Raw genomic sequence first — 24,158 nt, 5'->3', positions numbered from 1 at the left:
GTTTTCTTTTCTGAAAAAAAAAAAAAAAATCTTATGGTCAGCGAGGCTACGTGCGATTAAAAAAAAAAAAAAAAAAAAAGCACAACGTGGTAAAACTTAATTAGATTTCTATCATATTTTATTAATTTTCAGCAGCCATTACTCCAATCTTCAAACTTTTGTCTAATATAAAGATTAACTGCTCAGTCTTAACTTACTGACCCCTAACTTTTGAATGGGAGCATGCTTGCATGCTCACACAGAGACTGATTATATGATTTTATTTATATATATATATATATTATATATATATATATATATATATATAGATTATATATATATATAATCTCAGACAGACAGACACAGACAGACAGACAGACAGACAGACAGACAGACAGACAGACAGACAGACAGACAGACAGACAGACAGACAGACAGACAGACAGACAGACAGACAGACAGACAGACAGACAGACAGACAGACAGACAGACAGACAGACAGACAGACAGACAGACAGACAGACAGACAGACAGACAGACAGACAGACAGACAGACAGACAGACAGACAGACAGACAGACAGGACAGACAGACAGAGAGAGAGAGAGATTCAAAACAGAAAATTACATTTTAGTTCAATCTTGTTCAAAACAAAGTGGCTGCCACCATCACCTTGTTTGATACCCCATAACTCTGGCTAATTGAGTAACTATGGAAACAGTCTAAACAAAGGGTTAGTCGACCCAAAAATTTAAATTCGGTCATTACTCACCCTCATGTTGTTCCAAACCCATAAGACCTTTGTTCATCTTTGGAACAAAATTAAGATCTTTTTGATGAAATCAGAGATTTCTGTCCCTCCATAGACCGCAACAACTACCACTTTGACGCTTCATAAAGTTCATAAAGAGATCATAAAACTAATGCATATGAATTTAGCAGTTTAGGCCAAATTCTCAAGACACATTCACTTTATGATAAAAAGGTTGAATTTATGCTTTTATTCACAAACATTAATCAACTCTCATCAGTTGTGGTAAACGGAAGCTCAAGCATGTTTGCTTGATGTGTGCGAGAACAAATGAGGTTCATTCTTGTTATGCAGCATGTTTGACTTTCCGCAAGATGTTTGTTCTTGTGAATCCAGAGTCGGTTGAACGGTTTGGTTGGTGATCAATGTTTATACGAGTAATAGCCCAAATTAAATTGGTTCATATAAATTGATTGGGTCTCTTCAGAAAATGGACTAAACCAATTAATTCATATGGATTAGTTTTAGATCACTTCATGAACTTTTTGAAGCTTCAGAGTGGTAGCTATATAGCTGTCAGAGGGATATAGCTTTCAGATTCCATCAAAGAGATCTTCATATGCGTTCCGAAGATTAACGAAAGGTTTGGGACGACATGAGGGTGAGTAATTAATGACTGCATTTTTATTTTTTGGTGAACTAAAGTCCACATTATGATTTTAATGATTAAATGCTTAACACATTTGGGCAATAAAGTGTTCACTCAGCACAAGTGAGGGCCTTTAACAGCATGCTTTATTTTAGAACAAACCACTTCAGACTCAAAATATTAAGTCCAATCAAGTGCAAAAGTTAAAGAATGAACAAGATGACATTACAGCAAATGCAAAAAACAACTTTGTGCATTCTTTATTTTTTGATCATTTTAAGTGCACATTGCCCATATCAGTGTTCCCAACATGGGTTGCAGAACAGTTTGATTTTCACCCTCTACCTCTGGAGGAGCACTAGGCCAGTGCAGGGAAATCTTCTGGATCATCCGGGTTTGGAGCCTTAGGATACACCAAAACATGATTTAGCCCCAAACCACCACGAGCACATTTTCTCACAAAGCTTGAACACCTAGTTGGCTTGTAATTCTTGCATTTCACAGGACTGTGTTGTCAGGGCAAATTCTGATGCGACCAATACAACATTAACTTACAGGTTCAAGTTTTTGTGGAGATCTTTGGGATGCCATGGAGGGAGCTCCACGGCCACGACCACCTCGTCCACCTCTCCCACCACGAGAGGGCCGAGCAAGGCTGCCAAAGTTGATCTCCAGTTGACAGGTAATGTCATTGGCCGGGCGACGGAAAACCACATCCTCTTCATCAATGCCATTATGTTGTTTCTAGAAAAAAAGAAAAAAAAAAAAAAAAACACCCAGAAAACCAGCAATTACAAAAGCAGAACAGCATCCAATAAACTTAGCACCAAGAACGAGACTCCTTACCTGAAGGAATTTGGACTTATGGATAACCATGGCCTTGGAAGGCATAGGGGTGTCTGCCTTACGGATATTCAGCTCTACCTTGGGCCTGCTTTGCTCCTGTAGGGCTTTCCACTCATCCAGTGTCATCTCTATGGCAACCTCAATCACTTCCTCAGTCTCGGATGGTCTGTAAGAACAACAATTATATATATTAACATCCATTATGACTTAAAGGAAGCACAAGTTCATAAAACCAGCACATAATAGTATGTGCTGTCAAGCATTAAGTGTTAAAAGATGTTTTCTGCAGCTGTGCGAAACAGACCTGTTTTCTCCATCAGTCTCAACTGCCTCTTGGGTCTCCTCATTTTCAACGACCTCCTCACTAGGGGAGGCCTCTTCAATTTCACTACAGGACAGAAGGAAAATTACATTTTAAAATGGGGGTAAAAAGCAAACTGAGAAAAGTATTCCAATCTAAAATAATATAACTATATAAAATGTGAACAGTCACCTCATGTGGTCTCTCATAGAGCCCCAGTTACGAGATCCACTGCCACTGCGCTTCTCTTCCGAACGGACACTCCTGATTTCAAGTAATGCCTCATTTACCAGAAGACATTGCGCACACAAAAGATTATAAAAAGGGGTCATGTGATGCTTTGTTTTCCTTTAGTGTGTAATGCATCGGTTTGTTGATGTATATGATCTGCAAAGTTACAATGCCCAGTCCCTCACAAAAGGGATTTATTCTAACAGAACGCGGTTCCAGACCTGCCTAAAACACCCTAATCAAGGTCCAGACATTACTTTCGCAAATGTCTGTCACAATGTGAAATGAGCAGAATGCCTGCCACTAGGGCATACGCAAAGAGTGAAGATGAGGCTTCAGTGAATTGTAGTGTTGCCATGTCGTGGAGACGCTGCATGTTTGGATGCGAAAGCAAAAACACAATGGCCACTGCAAAGCATTCTGCTCAAGTCATGCTTGCAAAATTGGTTCTGATCATTTGGCTTGATCCACATTTTCAGAAACAGACTCAGGCTGCAACCAATATGGTAAAACGAACGACATTGTGTTCACAATTGCTTAAAGCCTTGGATACTGGATTATGGTAATGGGTAGTGTTGTCAAAAGTACCGGTACTTCACCAATTAGGTACTGAAATATTGAAAATGTGACGATACCCGCATTTCTGTAGTACTGGTAATACCGAATATACCCAGAATCTCGGTACCCACTGATAGGGCTGTGGCATTTACTTGAATATGACACGAGTGAAGCACAAAGCTTAGATTACACAAGAAATAATAGGTTAGCAATTAAATGTGGCATCGCAGCCATGGAAACATTTTGGTTCATGCCGAATGAGACAGGTACACGAGTCCATACATTTAAGCTTCGTATTCTGTTTTGCGAATCGTGATCTGGTCACCTGATTATCAGAGAATTTAACAATATTCCATTAGTTATTCCACTGAAAATTTGGGAAAAGAAACAGATTCTCACTCACGTTATAAACCTTTCTTTTGTTCGCATTTAGGCCTATTATGGGCTATTCGCATTCTTTACTGTGGTAAAGTAGAAAGAAAAAAAAAAAAAAAAAAAAGGAGAGAAACCTTTTTGCTTGCACGTCAGTTTGTGCTTGTTATTAGACTTTATAAGGCGCGTCAAGTTTATTTGTATAGCGCGTTTCACACATGGTGATTTTTACTTTCGCTTTTAGTCTGACAGCGCTTAATCAGACATAGCCTGAATGCTTGCCCCTGCGGAGGATAAAACTCGCTCTTCAGACCTTTTACAGCAAGTGTCAGTTGCTTGTAGCATCAGGAGATAACGAAGATATTATTAAAGAGAAATTGCCTCTTTCCTGCTCATGTCCCACATCCCTCTCAAAGCGCAGAGCAGTAGGCTATATCAAAGACTATAATAACGGGACTTTGGCTATATGACGCATCTTTGTGTGGAAATAAAAAAACGAATATTTTTTTAAAATATATTTAACTAAAATTAATTTATTATTTAGGTTACCATTATTAACTGATATTTAATAGATTTACAGGAGAGTATATTGTTTCATTGACGGAATATCAAAAATAAACACGCACGTCTGTTACCCCTGTTGAAAAAAAAAAAAAAAAAAAAAACACATGCTGGTAAGGTAGGTTTTGAAGCCGATATGCTGTTTGAGCTGGATTATGCTGGTCCAGGACCAGCACTTGACCAGCATAAACCAGCTCAAACCAGCATACCAGCTTCAAAACCTACCTTACCAGCATATGCTCATTTTTTCAACACTACAAAAAAAAAAAAAAAATGTTTGAGCATTTATTTATTTTATATTTCAAAATGTATTTCATCGAGGCAGTCTAAACACACAAACACGCTCCAAATCATATTTAATGTTTTTAAAATAGACTATATAAAATAGTAAAATAGTTCTAACAGATTTTGCTGTGGTACCAAAATTGGTACCAAGAACCGTAAAATTCTCATGGTATCGGTACAGACTACTGGAATTTTGGTACCGTGACAACACTAGTAACGGGGTTACATTTCAGATACATCACAACGTGCTGGGTCTGCTGGCCAATCAGAGCACTCTGAGCTTAAAGGTGATAAAGAGGATCTTTTCGTCGACTGAGAAACCAAAGACTGTTACAGAGTTTTTGAAATGAGCGCATGCGTAAGGACAACCCCCCCTCCTTTCGAGGGAACGCCTCACAAAACTCGTGCACGAGTATTGGAACACGAGTGTTTACCACCGGCATTCGCTGTATCATGTTAGTGGATTCATTATGTCGGACTCACCGCAGGCAACTCATAATCTGCAGTTGTTACTCCTGTCTCCGGACAAAAACATTGCATGCGGCGCCTGTGGAGTGTGGAAAGTTACTGGAGCGCACAGCCGCGCTTGTCTCTCACAAGGAAGGTCATGGCAGTGATTGACAAGCCAGAGGGCCAATCGTTTACGCGATGATCGCGTAAACAATTGGCTGATGTTTTTAAGGCCCTACCTCGTGCAGATGTATATTATTATTACTACTTTCAGTGCACCTAATAAATAGTCTTTTATCAGTTAGTAAAGACAGTTAAGTAATATTGCAAAAATGTATAAAACAAAGCATCCTCTTTAGCACCTTTAACAGAAGGAGGGCTGTACAATAATGTACAGTATGTGACAAATGTGTTTACCATTAACAAAGATTAACCCATTTACCAAATGAAATTTAAACTTAAAAATAGCATCATATGAACCCTTTAAGATTTCAGACACTAGTTTTCCAGATTTCTTTAAACAAGCAGGTTCCAACAAGTTACTTAAGGATTAGTTGACTTTGAAACCCTCAAGCCATCCTGATGAACAATCGCAGAAATATTAATATCCCAACATCCAAGCTTTATAATGGCAGTGATAGGGATCAATGAGTATGAGCATCCATCCACAGCCATCCATCATAAATATGTACTCCACACGGCTCTTGAATTGAATAGGGAAGGCGTATGATGTAGCATAAGCTTTGTGAACTACACAAGTGGTTTTACACTTTCCGTATTCAACATATGCAGAAGGTGGCTCGTGCGGAAGCTAGATATTTAACTTCATACAATGCTCAGCGTAAATGAGTACGTCCCCTTTGTAAAGTAACATTTTAGACACTCAACACAAAAACAATTTCCAAAATGTTGACAAACTAAGTTTAATATAACATCCGTTTAACTTAAACATGAAAGGTTAATAATATAACTTCGATTACATATTTTTTAGTTTTACTCAAATTAGGGTGACGCAAAAATGAGTACACCCCACAACAAAAACTGCTACATCTAGTGCGGTCTTTAAAAATCATGAAGGGCATACAAAGTCTTCTAGGCATGGAATGAACAAGTTGGCGACATTTTGCAACCTATCTTTTGTTCCATTCTTCAAGAATGACCTCTTTTAGAGACAAATGCTGCGTTCCAATTCGCCTACTTATACTACACCCTAAAAGTATATACTCTTTCTTCGAACAAAAAGTACTTACTTTTGAGTCTGTAGTAAGAGAGTAGAAAAGCTTTGGGACATACTAACACGTCATACAATCGCGTCTTTTCTCTGTCGCATCCAGTCACCGTAAACTGGCCTGTCAATCATCTTACATCCTCCACATTTCATTTAGTTAATTTCCTACCGTATCGGAGTGAAATGCAGCACGTTGATCTGCAGTTGCGGGTCTTTCATGAGGAGAACTCCCCTCTTATTAATGCATAATGATGCATTTAAAAGTTAATGGCCAATCGGATCTTTATAAAAGTCCACATTGGTATTTGCAGATGAAAAATAACACGGGTAACATTAAATATATATTTTCTATCAGGTTAAACTGATTATTAGTCACTCAAATCTCTCAGCGTCAATCGCGTATATCCGCCATGTTTTGTAGTTTTTAACACTTTTTACTCATGTTTGTAGTTCTGAACTGAATCCTCGTCCAATGCGCAATGGGTTGTGGGCAATATTAGCCTCTATAGTGTGCACGGATCCACACTTCGAAAATCTACCGGAAATAGTAGACCATCCGGGGACTTTTGGCATACTCTTTTCAACATACTATGCTTTGGGACACACTTATTTTAATCTCACATACTATTTAGGATGGATAGTATGGACATTGGAACGCAGGGTAGATGCTGGATGGAGAGTGATGCTCAACTTGTCTCTTCAGAATTCCCCATAGGTGTTCGATTGGGTTCAGATCAGGATCCAATGAATCACTTTCACCCTGTTCTTCAGAAATCCAACATTGGCCTTAGATGTGCGTTTAGGATCGTCGTCATGTTGGAAAAATGCACAACGACCGAGGCCACAGAGTGATGGTAGCATCTTCTCTTTAGAGTAGTACATCTGTGAATTCATGATGCCATCAATGAAATGCAGCTCCCTGACACCAGCAGCACTTATGCAGCCCCACATAAGGACACTGCCACCACCATGTTGCACTGTAGGGAACATGCATTTTTCTTTGTATTCCTCACCATTGCAACACCATACAGTTTTGAAGCCATCAGTTCCAAAAACAATTTATCTTTGTCTCATCACTCCAGAGTATAAAGTCCCAGTAGTCTTCATCTTTGTCAGCATGGGCCCTGGCAAACTCTAGATGGGCTTTTTTGTGCCTGGGCTTTAGGAGAGGCTCCTTTCGTGGACGGCACCCATGCATGCCATTCCTCTGCAGTGTACGCCGTATGTGTCACGGGAAATGGTCACCCCAGTTTGGCTTTCTACTCCTTTAGATAAGTGCAGTGAACTTGCATGCCGATTTTCTTTAACCCTTATCAGAAGACGCTCCTGTCGAGGTGTTAACTTCCGTGGACGACCTGGACACCTCTGTGATATGGTTGCAGTTCCAGCTTTTAATTTTTGTACCACTTTTGCTACAGGGGCCGGTTGCATAAACCACTTAGACTGGTCTTAAAAGTTAAGACACTAATGTTTTTCTTGAAGAGTGGTCCTAATTTTTTAAAGTCTGTTACATAAAAAGGTAGATTGGTATAATTTGAATTGTAAAAACAACATTGATTACCCCTTGGATAACCGCAAGTTGGTCAAATAGTTCTTAGGACACGGTCTTAATATAGTGACTAAGTTTATGCAACTAGCCCCAGTAGTCTGACTGATAAGTAAAGCTTTGCTGATCTTCTTGTAGCCTTCATCTTTCTGGTGTAAAATTATTTTCTTTCTCATATCTTGTGATATTTCTCTTCCATGTGGTGCCATTGCTGACAGCATGAAATGTGAAGGGGTTTTAACACCCTTTTATAGTCAACTGTCTACTGGACACCGGTGTAATGAATAATTTAAAAAAACTCACCTGTGGTTGAATAAATTAGACATTTGTAGTCTAAAATTTAGCTTTGCTCCAGAGACCTTTTTGTGTTCATTGAGATATGGTTTAAAAATTTAAGTTTTCAAAAGGGGGTGTACTCATTTACACTGAGCAATGTAAGATTTAATATAGATTTTTTTTTTCCCCCAGAAAGAAGAACCTCATACACCTAGGATGGTGTGAGGGCAAGTAAAGCTTGGGCTAATTTTTATTTCAAAGTGAACTAACGTTAATCCTTTAAATCCCAAAAGTGACACTGAATCAAGCCTGGGTCCTAAATAGAAACCAGTTACTGACTATTAACATGAACGTAAAGAATCACTGCTCACGTTCGGTCACTGCCACTGTGTCTTTCAAACTCCCTCTTTCCTCTCTGGTCAAATCCATCGTTGGATCTTGGATATCCTGGGCCCCGGGCTCCTCGTCCTCGTCCAGTGCCTCTTCCTCTGACAGGCCTGTCCAATACATCCACAGGCCTACACACAGACGAAGATGGATTGAATGGCACGCAAAATAATTCAGGATGACAAATAAAATTAAGGCGTTTTTTAGTACGTTACATAGAAAATTTTACCTCTCAACAGAGAAACTGAGGGGTGCTTCGGCATCGCTGAATTTGCGCTCAAAATTCACGCGTCTTTCTATTCGTTCCTCAACCTCTCCTCGAGCAAGACGGACTTGGCCTATAAAATTGAACAAAATACATCTCACAAACATATGTAAACAGTTTAAATGTGTAACTTTAGCAACCAACGACGAACATCATATGTAGATTCTTCAAGCGGTTGTTTAAATTAATCTATAACTATTAAAAGTAAGGCCTGTGGCGTCGAGTAAAATTAACGTTACCCCGTCCGTCTTCACCTACCTTGTCCACTCCCACCTGCTGGAAGAATGATTTTCCTGTCCCTTTGAGACTCCTTCTTACCAGCTTTAGTCGTAGTTGAAGTTGAAGTTTTCTTTGGCTCCTCTTTCTTTTTCTTCTGCTTTTTTTCTACCCCTACCGCATACAAGATGTCGAAAGGGTCGGATTCATCGTCCAGCAGCTGGCCGAAACGATTTGCAACCGCGCATCCATACCCCTCATCAGCCATTTCCTCCACTAACTCCTTCATTTTCTTTGACGATTATAAAGAAAATTAAATAATCGACTTGATATCATCGAAGGATAAAAAAAGAACGAAGTTCTTTTTATCTCCCAAAGAGAAAACCGTCTTTAAACAGCGACCATAGATTGAGGTCAAGTCAGCAAACGCCAACAAACTTAACCGTCAGAAGTGACGTTCATGCAATTGAATTCAGGTAAATATAAGCAATTAGTCTCCGCCCCGGAAGTCCACTTAGTTTCCACAACGCGCTCATTAATATTAATTACGCAGTCAAAATATACTTTTTATATATGTTCTAGCCTTTTTGTGACTAGAAATGTGAAATTTTAACTTTTAGAACAAAAGTAAAACTATAAATATCTTGCCATTCTATTATAAAATTGGTACAATTTCTGTTTATACTTTTTCCTCATCACTATACATTTCATAACATTTCATTATCATAATATAGACGTACCATTCGCAAAATTACTACAAGTTATGTGCAGTGAATTAGATCAAGCGAACTTTTAAGAAAACCAAATGAATTACTGATAACTTTCCAGTATAAATAAATAATTAAAAAAATTACATTGTAAATGTTATCTGTGCAACACACAACCAGGGTAAGGTATTTTAGTAGGTTGGCAAACGCTGTATTTACACGACATTTAATGATTAATCAACTATTATATTTAATCAAATACATTATTTAACAATACATTTAAATGTAAAGATGACAGAGCTGGTTCTTCATGATGTTTTTATTGCCATCACACACAAGCACTGATTCTCAGTCCTGGTTTGAAAATATAAGTGTTTACATAATTAAAAAATACAGAGGCATGAAAACTTTTATTTCATTCAACTTGCCAATCAAGACCCTACTGATCATCAGCTATGAACATAATAATGCTATGCATTACATCATTTTTTTTTTTTTTTTTAAACAGCCCTGAACATGAGATGCAACGTTTAATTCAGTGTAACCTTTGGTCTTGCAAAATTTGAAGAATTTACATGGTATATTTACATTTATGTTGCTTGAGATTTCTATGATCCACAAACTTCTTCCCACAGCTCTCACAACTAAATGACTTTAGACCAGTGTGCACTCGCTGATGGGTCCTCAGATGCACAGCCTGATTGAACGTCTTACCACAAACATCACACCCAAAAGGTCTCTCTCCTGTATGGATTCTCATGTGCATCTGAATACTGCTCGAATACCCAAACCTCTTTCCACAAACCTCACAACTATATGGCTTTTCTTTCGTGTGAACCCTTTGGTGTACCGTAAGGGCGGCTTGTGAGTAGAACTTCTTTTGACAATGATCGCAACTGAATTTCTTCAGCAGAGGACTGACCAGTCGCTCATGATGCTTCTCTCCTGTGTGTACAAGCATGTGCTGATTAAGAGAACTGGGGAATATGAAGGCCTTATTACAGATCGAACACACACAATCCCTCCTTCCCGCGTGAATGATTCGCTTGTGCCTTTTCATGTAGTCCGAACTGGTAAATCCTTTACCGCAAACGTCACAAAGAAACGGTTTGCTTGAAGTGTGTTTGTGCATGTGCATCTTCAGTGCGTACGCTGTAGTGTACCTTTTCAAACATATCGGACAACCGTACAGCTTCACTCCCGTGTGACCAGCTTTGTGTCTGTTGAGGTTTCCAGAGGTGGCAAACTTCTTGTCGCATACGTCGCACACGTATCGCTTTTCCCTCGTGTGCACGAGCATATGTGCCTGCAAGTGTTTGCGAGCGCTGAAGCGCTTGTCGCAGACTTCGCACGGATAGTCGTAGGTTTTCTCAATATGACTCTTCTGGTGATTTTTCAGATACCGTTCACAGCTATAAAACGCACCACATATCTCGCAGCAGTAGGGCTTCTCGCCGGTGTGCAGTGTTTGATGATCGAGCATGTTTTGTTTAATTTTGAACTGTTTGTCACATACGGGACAGTTGTAGAGTGTTTCGACTGCTCTGCATCGGTGTCTGCCGAACGAGCGCTTTCCAGGAAAAACCTTCTGGCAGTTTGGGCAAGTAACTGTCTTTTCTGCCGTGTGAAGACGCTTGTGCTTTTCCAGGGAGGCCTGAAATACAAAAGACTTGGAACATATATCACATTTGAATAGCTGAGCTCCAGTGTGCATTGCTGCGTGTCTGATGAGGCAGCTTCTCATAGTAAAGCGCTTATCGCAATGCGAACATTTGTAATGTTTCACGTGAGCCCGAACGTGGTTGATGAACTTCCACCTCAGTTCAAAACACTTCCCGCAAGTTTTGCATCGGAACAAACCATCATTTGATTGCTTTATCATATCAGTGTTAGCTGTGGCGATGGGCTGACTCTCTGTGTTTTCGATGGTAATATTTAAACCTTGCACAAGCGATTCGGTTGCATACTGACTGCTTTCCAAGACAGCGCAAGATAAGTCTTCGTTATCCAAGTTATTTTGGAGAATTTCTGTAAGAAGAAGAAGAACACAGAGGGTGTGTAAGAGAAACAAACTGAAAAAGGTAACAAATATTTCTACATTTTCTTTTATATAGAAAAACTAGTCATTTTGGGTGTATCCAGTAAATTTGAACTTATTAAAGCAGTGGTTTTTAAACTTTTTTCATCACACTGCCCTTTAAGGTTTAGTTCACCCAAAAATGAAATTTCTGTCATTAAGTACTCACCTTCATGTCTTTCCAAACCCATAAGACCTTCATTCATCTTCAGAACACAAATTAAGATATTTTTGATGAAATCTGAGGGTTTCTGAACCACACATAGGCAGCAATTGCACCTTTTGAGGTCCAGAAAGGTATTAAAGACATCGTAAACTTGTAAACGTGACTACAGTGGTTCAACCTTAATAATGTTATGAGCGGCGAGAATACTTTTGGTGCGCAGAAACAAAACAAAAATAACGACTTAAAAAACAAAAAATCTGGCGTAGAACCCGGAAGCGCTGCACTGTGTTTACTACATCAACGGCATGGGAGACTGACAGGAAAGAGAAGAAATTGTTGAATGAATTTATTTTTGCACACAAAAAGTATTCTCATCACTTCATAACATTAAGGTTGAACCACTGTAGTCACATGGACTCGTTTAACGATGTCTTAAAAGGGTTAGTTACCCCCAAAATTAAAATTCTGTCATTAATTACTCATCCTCATGTCGTTCCACAACGTAAGACAAAATAAGATATTTTTGATGACAGAATGCTGTAAGATTTCCTTCCATTGACTGCCTTTGCAGCGAACATAAGCACAAGCTCAACCTAACCTGCTACACGTGCGAGAACAAACCTCTTCCGGAAGCTCAACCGTGCTGCGTAACCAATGAGGTTTGATTTCGTGCGTGGAGCAGGCTAGGTTGAGCTTCTGCTTATGTTCGCTGATCAACATTTAAATGTGAGTAAAAGCCTAATTTAAATCTGTTGTCATAAGCGATCGATTCTCTTCAGAAAATTTTGACTAAACCGCTTGATTCATATGGATTAGTCTTCCAAATCTCTTTATGAAGTTTTTGAAATGTCAAAGTGGAAGTTGCAAAGGCAGTCAATGGAAGGAAGTCTGACAGCATTCTGTCATCAAAAATATCTTAATTAGTCTTCCAAAGAACAACGAAAGTCTTACGGGTGTGGAACGACATGAGGGTGATTAATTAATGACAGAATTTTCATTTTGGGGTGATCTAATACGTTTCTGGACCTTACAATGTGCAATGATGTTGCTGCCTCTGTGTGGTTCAATAACCCTCAAACGTCATCAAAAATATCTTAATTTGTGTTCAGAAGATGAACAAAGGTCTTACAGGTTTGGAATGACAAGAGGGTGAGTAATTAATGACAGACATTTTTGGGTGAACCAACCCTTTACCCCCACACCACTAAACATTTTGAAAAATGAAAGATATTTTAATTGAAATTGAAAACCTGCAATTTTTTCACTTTCACATGTCTATACCTGACAAGAGTGGTGCAGTATGTGACTAAAGACAATAGAACCCATTATAATCATTGATTCTGTTACATTGGATGCAGTGAATTAATTACAATTGCAGGTGTTTTTCATTGCAGGTTTTAAGAAAGGAAGGAAGATTTATGCTACTCGTAACAAAAATTAATCATAATTCTGCATTTATGCCGATTTGTGTCAGTATATAGTTCTAGATGACTGCCATATCAGGCAGAGCAACATATATTACTGAACGCACCGCATTTCAAATCTTACCTTGAGTGGTGACCTCTAGTGTTTCCAGGGATGTATTGACAGCATCACAGGTTTCGAGCTGCACAATGAATTCTTCTTCGTGCAGAGTGGCTTCGAACTCAATACTCAAATCCGGAGTCGTGTGAAATCTCTGGTGTTTCATCAAGCATTTCATCATTTTGAAAGTATTCCCACATGTCAAACAATTGAAAGGTCTTTCTTTGTGTAAAGCATTGTGAATGTTCAACAGGGCCAAGTCATTGAAAGATACTCCACAGGACTCACAAATTAAAGGCTCCTGTCTCTCCTCTGCAGCTACATTTGTGCTTGTGGAAGGTTGGCTTTCACTCAAACCCACATTCCCTGGCAGAATATCAGTGGGTGCAGATGACAGCACTTGGTACTGATTATTTGTTGCTTGTCCAGAGTTTTCATGATGTTCTGATTCAGATTCATAATCCTTGTTCTTTTCAGTCTCAAGAAGCACATTGTTTTCAGGCTCAGGTGTTGCTGTTTGATCCTCTGTGAGAATACAATAAGATTTTAAAAATAATAATTAATAATAATAATAATAATGACTTTTTTGTTTTGTTTTTTATTATCATATTGAAAATCTTGGAACCACAATATATATCAACACACAATATATTATTAACTGTATTATAATTTGTAACTGCATTTAGGAATTTTCAAGCAGGAATCTTGAAATATGGTTAAGTAGAACAAACAGATTTACAGTGCAAGCTTTTCTGGTAATCTTTTTTTAATGCATTGATCTCATTTCTACCATGACAAGTACAAATAAATGCACTTTGGGTACACTGAAATCCTTCTGCAGACCACTGTAGAAGAGATGAATAATCGTAAAACTAGAACTACATATATTTATCAAATTTACTTAAAATATATGTGTACAGCAAAGACATACATCAAATATTTTTGCACAGGTTTTAAATCATGTTGGCAAGAAACAAAAGTTGCAAGTCTTCCCTATTGTAATGTATATCTGAGTGAAATGGCTTCTAATAACAGAAAAAATGTAGGGCGAGACTATATTTTGTAAATCTGGAATTGATTGGATCATTTGATCATTGTGATTTGCTAATGCTGTGATCCCATGTGAGTGACTGGTTGTCCCACCCTTGTGCCTGTACACACGTCATCAGTAAAGAGAAGAGATGTCGTTGCCAGAAGGAGGGGAAGTTATTTTGTTTAGAAATTATGAGGGCATGTGAATAAAAAATAAATAAATTATGATGTGCTCAGACAAACCATTTATAATAAACACTGCAATATTCCATAGAAAAATAAGAAATGTCAGTTATGATTTCATTGTGACTTTAACAATAAAGACGTACCATTTAGTTTGTCTTTTGTCTTTGCTGTAGCTTCCAGTACTTGAGTAGAGATGCGATCATGAATCAATTTCACCATTGTCTCTATTGTGGCTTTACTCAACAGCTCCATGAACGCAGCAAACTCCTTCTGAAATGCAGAGAGATCATTTGAGATTTAGTTATTTGCATGCACCTATTAAAATTTGCTGCATGTCAAAAGCAGGGTTTGATTAAAATAATTTTTAATTTTTTTTTTTTTTTTTTTAGATCCCTAGAGAACTGCAATGATGTCTTTTGCTTTCAATTCATTCTGACTACAATTAGATGCCCAAAAGGACAAAATGTTCTAAGGTATTCACCTGTTTGAGTGTGATCTGCTCCCATTTACTCACAAAATATGAATTTCCAATCACTCAATATGAGTGAACACCAACAGATACAAAAAGCAATTTTGTGTATTATATAAATTGACATCTGTAGTTGAATGAATGAAAATGCAGTATGTTTTCTGCAGCCTCTACTGAATTGTCAATTTGTCATCACACTACCTTGTGCTGGAGACAAAACATTTTTTTATTAATGAAGTATTGACTGTTTTTCTGCTGTTGCAAGCTACTATCAGAAGGAAAATCATGTAAACACCAAACAATTTCTTTACAATTTGTGTGATCGAGATGAAAAAGTCGTGATTGTTGACATACAAATTAAAACCTTGCTGAGCACATATGACAAGGTCATAGATTTATTTTTTTTAAGTTTTCAAATATATCTGGCATGTGGACAAAAAGTAGGGGCAGCTGTTTGTGTATAACTGCAGTAATATTTAAAAAATTCAGAAGACAGTAGTATAGTTTCTTTACAGGATGCATATTCATAGGTTTGTCATATGCCAAAAACATGAATGTGTGTCGAAAACGTAGTTATCTCTGGTTAATTTCCAATGTGGGACATGTTTCTGTAAGAATCAGTGCTAACTGAAGTTTAAAGCGAACAAGAATTTAAAAAAGCATGTTACAAAAAAACATGAATACACTCCATTTAAGCAACAACGGCTTACTGGAAACAGATGGAGGGAAGTTTAACAGGTTTATTATATTTATAATTTAAATACATTCATTAAGGACTTCTAAATATATCCTTTACACTGTGCACTTTTCATATGCCAGTTGAAATTACAATGTAAACAACAGTCAGTCAACAGAAGCAGCGTGTTTTGAACAGGAATGGACACTGCATTCGTTTATCTACTCTAGAACTTACAGTTTTGGCTTGATTCGCCTGTTTAAGTCTGTTTTTGTTCACTGCAGTCCCCTTGTTGCGCTTCCACTCTTCAGATAAGACAGTCGTGAAGTCAGAGAGATGTTTGCTCAACTCCGACACGACACTTTCAACTAACACCCCCATAACGGAGGACAGTAACTCGTGAATTACTGCCGTCATGCTCAAGGATAATTACTTGGCAATTTATCCCCCAAAATATGTTTACTACCTCATTACATACAAAACTGCAGGTTTAAAAAGTATCCTAGCTAGCCCGATCCATTTGCTTGTCTGTGGCGGGTGAACAAACGGAAGAAGATTTGTCTCTCAAACTAAAATCTCGAATGAAGTGCGTTTTGTAAAAGCAGTACTGCCACCTAGAGGGTTGGAGTTATTAGTACGCTTTACTTCTTGGGAAATATCATCGTCACAGGAGAAGTCAAATGTTTTGGTGAGATTAAGAGAGCTAAATGTTTACATTTGATTATTTTTCAACCATAGAAAACTATTTTTTTTTTTTTTTTTTGAATTTTTGAGGTACATGGATAATTCTTAAGTTTGTAAGTTCTCAAACTTTAAAAAAAAATTACAAACTTGCCAAAAGAAAATGTCGCCTAATTTCTTCTAACACACAAACATTTTTATATCTGATGTGTGGAAGACCGACGATGCAAGACAGTTAACCAAAGCAAAGTAGGCATATAGGCCTGTATGAATTAAGAATGTTTTGTAAAAGCATTAACGTGGATGAGATCCAAATTAGCCTACTAATTTTTCACCCTAAAAAAACTTAAAACTCATCTTTGATGACATATTTAAACGTTTTTTTGTTTTTTTTTCCTGTGGAAAAAACATTCTTCATGCCTAGAGTGCCCCAGGGATGACGCGTTTTTGTAGGCCAACCCGGAAGTTAGCGGCGCACGGGTTCCTTCGGCTGAAAGCCTATTCATTTTTCCCATAGACTTTTGGAAAATCGCAGAAAATAAGCTCTGTGTTTAACAGAGGGTTATGACACTTTTTGTCTATCAAGATAATCTTTACAAGTTAACACAACATTTATAGATTTTGAAGCCTAAATAAAGCCGTCAGATATAAAAGGCTAACAGTAGGTTATAAATAGACTACATCACACCATGGTCGCGGATCAACGTCTTCACCACCAAGCGTCCTCAAACTTTATTTAGAAAACAACTCTATTTAAAAACATGCTCACTGATTATGATCTGTGCTGTTATGAATACTTTTCCACTTTTTCATGAGAAATGCTGTCCAAATGTCCCATTTTTAATGATGACGTCTAAAGTCCCCGCCAAAGGAAGTAGTCCCTTTTAGCAATTTGTTAGCAACCGCCGATTTTAAGACACAGTAAAAGTTTAAAAAATCACAAGTGGGTTATAACTGGTGTGTTTTATGTCATAGATCAAAACGTGAAAATATTTAAAGGCTTTGTTAACCACAGACCTTATTTCAGGCGATTTAACAAAAACCCATTCAAAAAACCCATAGACTTTACGGCGTTGGAACCGGAAGTCCTAAAATGCTAACTCGCTTCCGGGTTTTGCCTACAAAAACGCGTCATCCCTGGGGCACTCAATATAGCTTGAATGTAACTCTACACCCTTGCCTCATTTAATATACACTGATCAATGAATATGCAAATTAACCCCGCCTCCACTCGCTCATGCCATCTCAGAGATCCACTCAGTCAACTTACTGAGGTAAATGCAGCACAATTGTATCGCTCTTTAAAACACTGGACACATAACGGTAATTAATATGATTAGCCTTTTGCTTGTTATCAAACAGCTAATAATGTGTTGCTAATGTTATACAAATATGTTCACATTCACGAGTCCGACAGCTGAGAGCCAGTATCCTTAGAAACGCTTTGAACAACTCAGAAAGTCAGTGGAAAAAGGCATATTTTATCATAATATTGTAATATCATACACCCGCCATACTGCTAAATCTAAACGATTTTTCATATTAACAGAAAAATATACCGGGATAACCTGGCTTCTCTCAAGACTCCCCTGCTAGTTCGTTGTAAATTATATGCTAAAGCCTGTCGGCACTTTGACGTGATTGGTTACAAGGTAGTTTGTGACGTCACAGACACCAGCGATTTCAAACTGCGGGTTTGGGTCTTTTTTCCGCTGCAATTTTAAGGAGAAAATACTCAGCAATAGTGTTGACATGAATTTGCACATGGTTTGTCTTAAAGCATATTAAAAACACCACATAGAAATATAAACAACATGAAAAACTTGATTTTTACCACAGGATGTCTTTAAGAAATGTTTTATTATTTAGCCTAATCCATGCATTTTGAAGAAGATTGTAATGACAAAAATGGAAGGAAAAAATATGAATAAATAAATACAGCTTAATACAATTAATCATATTTTGTGTAATATCTTTCAAGTTACATAAACATGGTGGTTATTCCCAGGACCAGATTCGTTTTTAGTTTATTTCACAAAATAAGCTTTTTGGCAAAAACATCTCTTTGCAATTTAACAAAAACAAATATATTACTGAACCGAAGTATTTGACTTCTGTATTAGAAAATCTTAATACAATGAACAAAATGTTAATACAGTTAATAAATCAGCATTGATAAAAATCTGAACTCTTTTACAATCATTTAGGTTCGAGCTTTATGTGGGTGTAGTCATTTGTTCCATTGTGGGTTATATATTCATAGAGGCTAAGCTCAGTTATCTGTAGACTCTGGCTCAGCTGCTTGGCTCTCAGGCTGAGGGCTCTGAGGAGCAGGACTCTTCACAGCTGGACTGTAGGTAATGGGAATCACTCTCTCGTTGCTCACAGCATTAGCTTCTTTGGGTGCTTGTATCTGTAGCTGGCCATTATTTAACGAACAGGTCACCGTCTCAGGATCCACACCTTCAGGAAGGTCAAACTCCTGCCTAAATTCTTGGCATCTGTACGAGAACGATCCTTTCCCATCATCTTGCTTCTTCTCTGTCTTGCCGCTCACCCGCAACTTCCTGCCCACTTGTTTGACGGACAGCTCCTCCGGAGAGAAATCCTTCGTATCTAGTGTCAGTGCATAGTGGCTTCCTTCCTTTCCGACCTGGAATGAGATGGGTTTGAAAGTCATCATGGGTGGGACATGGTCGATCTCGTCAAAAATCCTTTGGTGCAGGCGTTCCATGAACTCCAGGTTGTGCCTCATCTCCTGCATGTGTCTCATCATTTCTTTCTCGATCTGAAAGAACAGAGGTCTCGTCTCCGGCCACAGGCTGCGTACTGGCCAGTGGAAGTCCATGAATGGGCTGAGATGAGGCTGAAATGTGCTTGGGCAAAGCATCTTTGGTGGATTTTCGGTGCTGTGTTGAGCTGGTCGACTTTGTCTGTGCTTCTGTCCCAGTTAACAAGACCCAATGCTTTTATATAGCCTACTGCCTCAGAACATTCCAGCAACGCTCCGATATTAGCACCACAGTATGTGTCAGCCTGTCGAAGAGCTGCTATGACTGAGCACTTGCAGTCATGTTCCAAAACAAGTCAGCTGTATTTTTGTGACCCATCTGTTAAATACCAGAGAAGTGCATCATTGTTCTATTTACAGTGATCACTCTGACACTCTAATGGGTCTGCATAACTTTCTATTAAGGGAAGAGGTTAATGCAAGAAAAGTTTTCCTACTTTTATATTAATATACCATATTAATAATTCTGGCTAAGCAGGGTTACTCTAATAAATACTTCAATGTTTTCTTTTTGTGTCATCACTTACTTCACATTCTGTCCGTTGTGTTTAAATTTAACTTATGAGTGTCCCAACATGCTTTCTAATCCCTCAGGATTCTGAAACTGACACCTGTGTTGGCAACGCCTCTGTCGACGTCACCGCCTGAAATAGTTTCAAAAGGAAGGAACAAGGATATACAAAACAAACAAACAAACAAACGTAATATCACTTGGAGACTGACTTCCAATATCTATTTAGGAAGTATGATGGAATTCATCTTTATAGAATAACCATGACCTGTCTTGTCAAGGTTATTTTTACTTTCTTTTTCTTAGAGTAAGATTTTGTAATTATAGATTGGTTTTACATATACAGATTGTACAGTTTGTATTTGAATGAACACGGGCAGTTGACCAATCTTGCTAAATCATATACTACTACTACTAAGTAACTAAATAAATAAATATCCTATATTAATTGAGTGATATATAGAATATTTATACTATAAAAACATTTTTGTCACACTATTTAAGTCATCTATTTAATTTAACTTGCTAAAAAGAATGTTAAAATGGTGAATAATAATAGTAGTATTAGTAATAATAATAATAATAATAATAATAAATATAGACCTACTAAAGTTCTAAAATGAATGAGTGAAACAGACTACCCATTGTTACTTGAGAGATTATATTTGTACTTCAAAAACATTGAAGTTAACTGCTAAAAACGTTAATAGAGTCGCCTACATACTTAAAATAAATTAGAATTCAACTCAGTTGTCACAATATAGGTAGGATATTTGAGTGAACTGCTAAAAAGGTTATTAAAAAGTCACAAAAGTTCATGGACATGAATGCGGTGTACGGACAGTAGAATCAATCAGCCCAGAGCGCGCACTGACTGACTTCCTCTCCTGCCTGAAGAGATCCATTCAAACATGGTTCCTCCCGTACAGGTCTCCCCGCTCATCAAGGTACAGCTTTTATTAAGAACATGCCCCTCAAATTGTGTTTTATATTCAGAAAAATGTTTTATTCTTGTTAGTATATATCAGCGACCTTCATTCATCCTCAGCAAATAGCTCGCTACACATTGCTAGCGCTAATTTCTTAGCTTAGCTTAGCATAGAGGTTGTTGTCAAGCCCATAGCAGCTGTAGCCGGTGGATGAGCTAATGTGTTAGCCAGCTAGCTGCCTATTCTCAGCACTGCAAGGTCAGGAATGTTAACAGAGTTGACAATTACAATGACATGTTGCAAAGATAACAGCGAATGAACGTGTCAAATGTTTAAATAGAATGAATAAGGGTAACGTTAAATGACTAAAGTTGTACATAGTCCTGCGGTGAGGTGAATTTACAAAAATATAAATAGCTCCTGTTGTCACTGAATAATTATGAGGTCATACACAATGTGTACTTAATTATGTAAAAGCCGTATTTTATATTTGAAAATATTTTCTTTAAAATATTTTTTTAGACTTTATTATAGCATGTCACACCAGAGGACATTGCTGAATGTCCTGTCAAGTACCCATAACCTATGTCCCAAGAGTTTGATCTAAACATCATTGAAACTGTATTTCCTCAAACTTTGTTCACTTTTAGTAGTCAAGTACCCATAAACATAGTGATTTGCAAGCTATTGTTTGATCTAAACATCATTGAAACTGTATTTCCTCAAAATGTATGTACATGTTTTAATAGTATTCAGTAAAGAAACAGATTTATAAAATATCAGAGTGGCCTGACAAGTCTACCAGTAAACAAACCTGCAGTCTTCTTTCTCTGATTTTAGACAGCAAGATGGTCAGCCTTGCTAATTGGATTACTTTATGGGAAGCAGAGATATGGTAAGTGTTTATGTATGGTAGACATGTGCTGATATACTGTAATGGAATATATCACAACGATAATGAACATGTATGATATTGCAATAGTGGGCACTTCAAAATACAGTGAATAATTTCTTATTGTGAATTTAGATTTTTAGAGTGAACTGTAATTAAAAGTTCCAAAAACATCCATTCAAATCTTTGTATTCATTTTGGTGTTCATCTCAGCACCAAATTCTGAAAAAAAAAAAAAAATACTTAATTAGGTTTTTGTTTTTTTGTTTTTTTAAACTTTTAAATCTGGACAAAAACAAGCCCTAGATATTGATTTGAAAATGTTCTGATTCTTTATTGTTCAATAACACATTACAACAAGGTTCTATTAGTATGTTTGTATTTTTTTATATTGAGATATATAAAAGCTAACTATCTAAATCTGCAAATAAAAAAATATAAAAAGGTTATATTAGTTAACATTAGTTGATTCATTAGTTAACAAATCTAACAATGAAAAAGCATTTGTTAATCTTAGTAAATGTTAATTTCAGCATTTACTAATACATTATTAAAATCAAAGTTGTACCTCTTAATATTATTTAATGGACTTGAGCTAACATGTTGTATTTAAAGAAGAATAACTATTGTAACAAATGTAGCTATTGCTTGTTGTTAGATCATGTTAGTTAATGCATTTACCTTATTGTAAAGTGTTCCCTATTTTCTTCAGTTCTTTTGCCATTTAATCTGTTTGAAACATTTGTTTACTTTATACATTTGTTTAGTGTGTATTGTTTTATTGTCCCAGTAAAGTCGTACCTCATAATGTGTGAAGTTTGTCATTCATTAATTCATTATTGTATTTTCTGCTTCAATAAATTGTCTTTCTATGGTGTTTAAATCAATCTGCTCACCAGATTATCTGAAGCCCATTGCTGCTGAAGAAAGAAGGATTGAGGAGGAAGAGAAGAAACTCAGGGAAGAGCAAGAGCGCATTTACAAACAGCTATCTGAAGGTCTGTAACTAGTTAGAAATAGTTGTAAATAAAATATATATTTTTTTATTCTACAATATAACGAATATATTATGACAATATATATCAGATGATGTTGCAAATAAAAAAAGCAAAGAATTTTTGGGTTGTATTTTAACTCTGCCCCATCTGTTAATTTCTGACCTTGGTGACACAATATGGACATTTTACATTAACCAAACCTATGAAAAAGGGAGATACAGTACGTTGAAATGGTGTTTCACTGAAAAAAAAAAGTCCCCTTTTATTTTGTAATACATTAACAGCATCTCATGATGATGTAGCACATTAGATCATTTGAAATTTAACTTAGGGACGAAGTTTGCTTTAGATTCTTTTAAATTCTTTACAGCCAAATATTCTATGAAACAAATGCAAAGAAGTGTTATTCATGGAACAGAATTTCAGGGGATTATTATTTTTTTTTACTTCGTTGATGATTTAGAGAAAGTTCTGAAAGTTCATTGTGTGTGTGTGTGTGTGCTTTTGTTTATATTACATTGTGGGGACCAAATGTCCCCACGATGTAATATAAACCTGAGTTCACCTACATCGTGGGGACCAGCCACCGGTCCCCACAATGTAAATTAATTAATAAAATACTAAATGATGTTTTTGTGAGAAAATAAAGGTGTGCACAGTTTCCTGTGATGGTTAGGTTTAGGGGTAGGGGTAGGGGTAGGGCAGGGGGATAGAAAGTACGGTTTGTATAGTATAAAATGCATTGCGGCCTATGGAAAGTCCCTACAATTCACAAAAACAAACGTGTGTGTGTGTGGCATAACTTATAATGACACATTTAGTTGTAATACAGGGTGTTAACTTGACCATAAATATTACAAAATATGAAAATATCTCTCTCTTTATCTCCACAGCAAACTCTGACACCATTCTGAAGTAAATCTCCATGACGTATTCATTCCAGCACCAAATGAGAAATCACAATGAACCTAATTCTATTTTTCAATAAAGACAGAAATTAAAAATGTTTTTGTATTTTTTTTTTCTTTTTCCTCATTTCCATCATTTAGGCACTTATGCATCATAGGGATTTCCACAAAAAAATAACATTTTCATTAGTTTACATTTGTATGCACTATGTGCAACAAAACAAGATCATTCTTTGAGAATGTGTTGTAGACTTTTTTGTCTTTTCTGTATTGTCGTAGTGACATTTATAGAGGGAGGACGGTTATATAAGCCTGACCATGGTTTAGCATAAATCCCAGGATTTAGGTCAAGCCAATACAGTGCAAATGCTGATTTTGTACAAATGCTTCGCAGCTACTTAGCTGCAGGGCTACACTTCATTAACTATTTAAATAAGCAAGATATACATTTTTTTGGATGTCTCAAATCTCTGGTTTCTTTAATATATATACTGTTTATTATAAGCAAACACCAAGTTTTGTCGTCTGCTGCTTTAATTGCTCGAGCTCTCTAAAGCAGGATGAATTCTGATTGGCTGTCATTGTTTTTATCATTCATCAGCTGGAAAAAACTATATATTTATTGTTCTAGTTATCGTTCTTCGTGTGAATGAACCTTGAAAAACACTGAAAGTCTTGTAAGAATTGTCAGGATTTATTGTTAAATGGAAT

At 37.0% G+C, this 24,158-nt stretch overlaps 3 protein-coding genes and 1 long non-coding RNA gene across 6 annotated transcripts; 1 reads left to right on the top strand and 3 right to left on the bottom strand.

Annotated features, from left to right (window-relative positions):
• Positions 1-1,413: 1,413 nt before the first annotated feature.
• Positions 1,414-9,328, bottom strand: zgc:103482 (intracellular hyaluronan-binding protein 4). Of its 2 annotated transcripts, none has more exons than XM_067376356.1 (8): positions 8,943-9,328; positions 8,649-8,757; positions 8,404-8,550; positions 2,718-2,789; positions 2,529-2,612; positions 2,225-2,390; positions 1,934-2,122; positions 1,414-1,781 (listed from the first exon to the last, which is right to left on the bottom strand). In XM_067376356.1, the coding sequence occupies exons 1-8, from the start codon at positions 9,187-9,189 to the stop codon at positions 1,737-1,739; spliced, it is 1,059 nt and encodes a 352-aa protein (XP_067232457.1). In that variant the 5' UTR covers positions 9,190-9,328; the 3' UTR covers positions 1,414-1,736. The 2 variants fall into 2 exon arrangements, with proteins under 2 accessions (XP_067232457.1, XP_067232458.1); XM_067376357.1 differs by having other exon boundaries at positions 9,003-9,328.
• Positions 9,329-9,891: 563 nt separating this feature from the next.
• si:dkey-30k6.5 (zinc finger protein 85) lies at positions 9,892-16,277 on the bottom strand. Of its 2 annotated transcripts, none has more exons than XM_067376222.1 (4): positions 15,975-16,277; positions 14,736-14,862; positions 13,399-13,899; positions 9,892-11,635 (listed from the first exon to the last, which is right to left on the bottom strand). In XM_067376222.1, exons 1-4 carry the CDS (start codon positions 16,152-16,154, stop codon positions 10,179-10,181), a joined length of 2,265 nt encoding a protein of 754 aa, XP_067232323.1. In that variant the 5' UTR covers positions 16,155-16,277; the 3' UTR covers positions 9,892-10,178. The 2 variants fall into 2 exon arrangements, with proteins under 2 accessions (XP_067232323.1, XP_067232324.1); XM_067376223.1 differs by having other exon boundaries at positions 14,736-14,859.
• A 1,956-nt stretch (positions 16,278-18,233) lies between these two features.
• hspb9l (heat shock protein, alpha-crystallin-related, b9-like) lies at positions 18,234-19,382 on the bottom strand. The gene has a single exon (XM_067376786.1). The coding sequence runs from the start codon at positions 19,306-19,308 to the stop codon at positions 18,691-18,693; it is 618 nt and encodes a 205-aa protein (XP_067232887.1). The 5' UTR covers positions 19,309-19,382; the 3' UTR covers positions 18,234-18,690.
• Positions 19,383-20,509: 1,127 nt separating this feature from the next.
• Positions 20,510-23,545, top strand: LOC137013157 (uncharacterized). Its single transcript, XR_010893670.1, has 4 exons — positions 20,510-20,667; positions 21,490-21,544; positions 22,441-22,539; positions 23,433-23,545. It is a non-coding gene; the product is annotated as an uncharacterized lncRNA (long non-coding RNA).
• Positions 23,546-24,158: the final 613 nt, after the last annotated feature.

This window comes from Chanodichthys erythropterus, chromosome 22, assembly GCF_024489055.1.
Source record: "Chanodichthys erythropterus isolate Z2021 chromosome 22, ASM2448905v1, whole genome shotgun sequence".
Classification (NCBI taxonomy): domain Eukaryota; kingdom Metazoa; phylum Chordata; class Actinopteri; order Cypriniformes; family Xenocyprididae; genus Chanodichthys; species Chanodichthys erythropterus.
Note: the sequence above shows the minus strand (reverse complement) of the source record. Positions and strands in the feature narration are given on the sequence as shown.

Excerpts from the sequence above, each read along its gene's own strand:
- hspb9l (XM_067376786.1), bottom strand. The coding sequence starts at position 19,308 with ATGCTTTGCCCAAGCACATTTCAGCCTCATCTCAGCCCATTCATGGAC.
- zgc:103482 (XM_067376356.1), bottom strand. The coding sequence starts at position 9,189 with ATGAAGGAGTTAGTGGAGGAAATGGCTGATGAGGGGTATGGATGCGCG. Across the intron at positions 8,551-8,648 it reads CTCAGTTTCTCTGTTGAGAG|GCCTGTGGATGTATTGGACA; the intron begins GTAAAATTTTCT and ends GTCTGTGTGTAG. Across the intron at positions 1,782-1,933 it reads CTCCACAAAAACTTGAACCT|GCTCCAAACCCGGATGATCC; the intron begins GTAAGTTAATGT and ends GTGTATCCTAAG.
- si:dkey-30k6.5 (XM_067376222.1), bottom strand. The coding sequence starts at position 16,154 with ATGACGGCAGTAATTCACGAGTTACTGTCCTCCGTTATGGGGGTGTTA. Across the intron at positions 14,863-15,974 it reads AGGCGAATCAAGCCAAAACT|AAGGAGTTTGCTGCGTTCAT; the intron begins GTAAGTTCTAGA and ends TCTGCATTTCAG. Across the intron at positions 11,636-13,398 it reads ACTAGAGGTCACCACTCAAG|AAATTCTCCAAAATAACTTG; the intron begins GTAAGATTTGAA and ends TTCTTCTTACAG.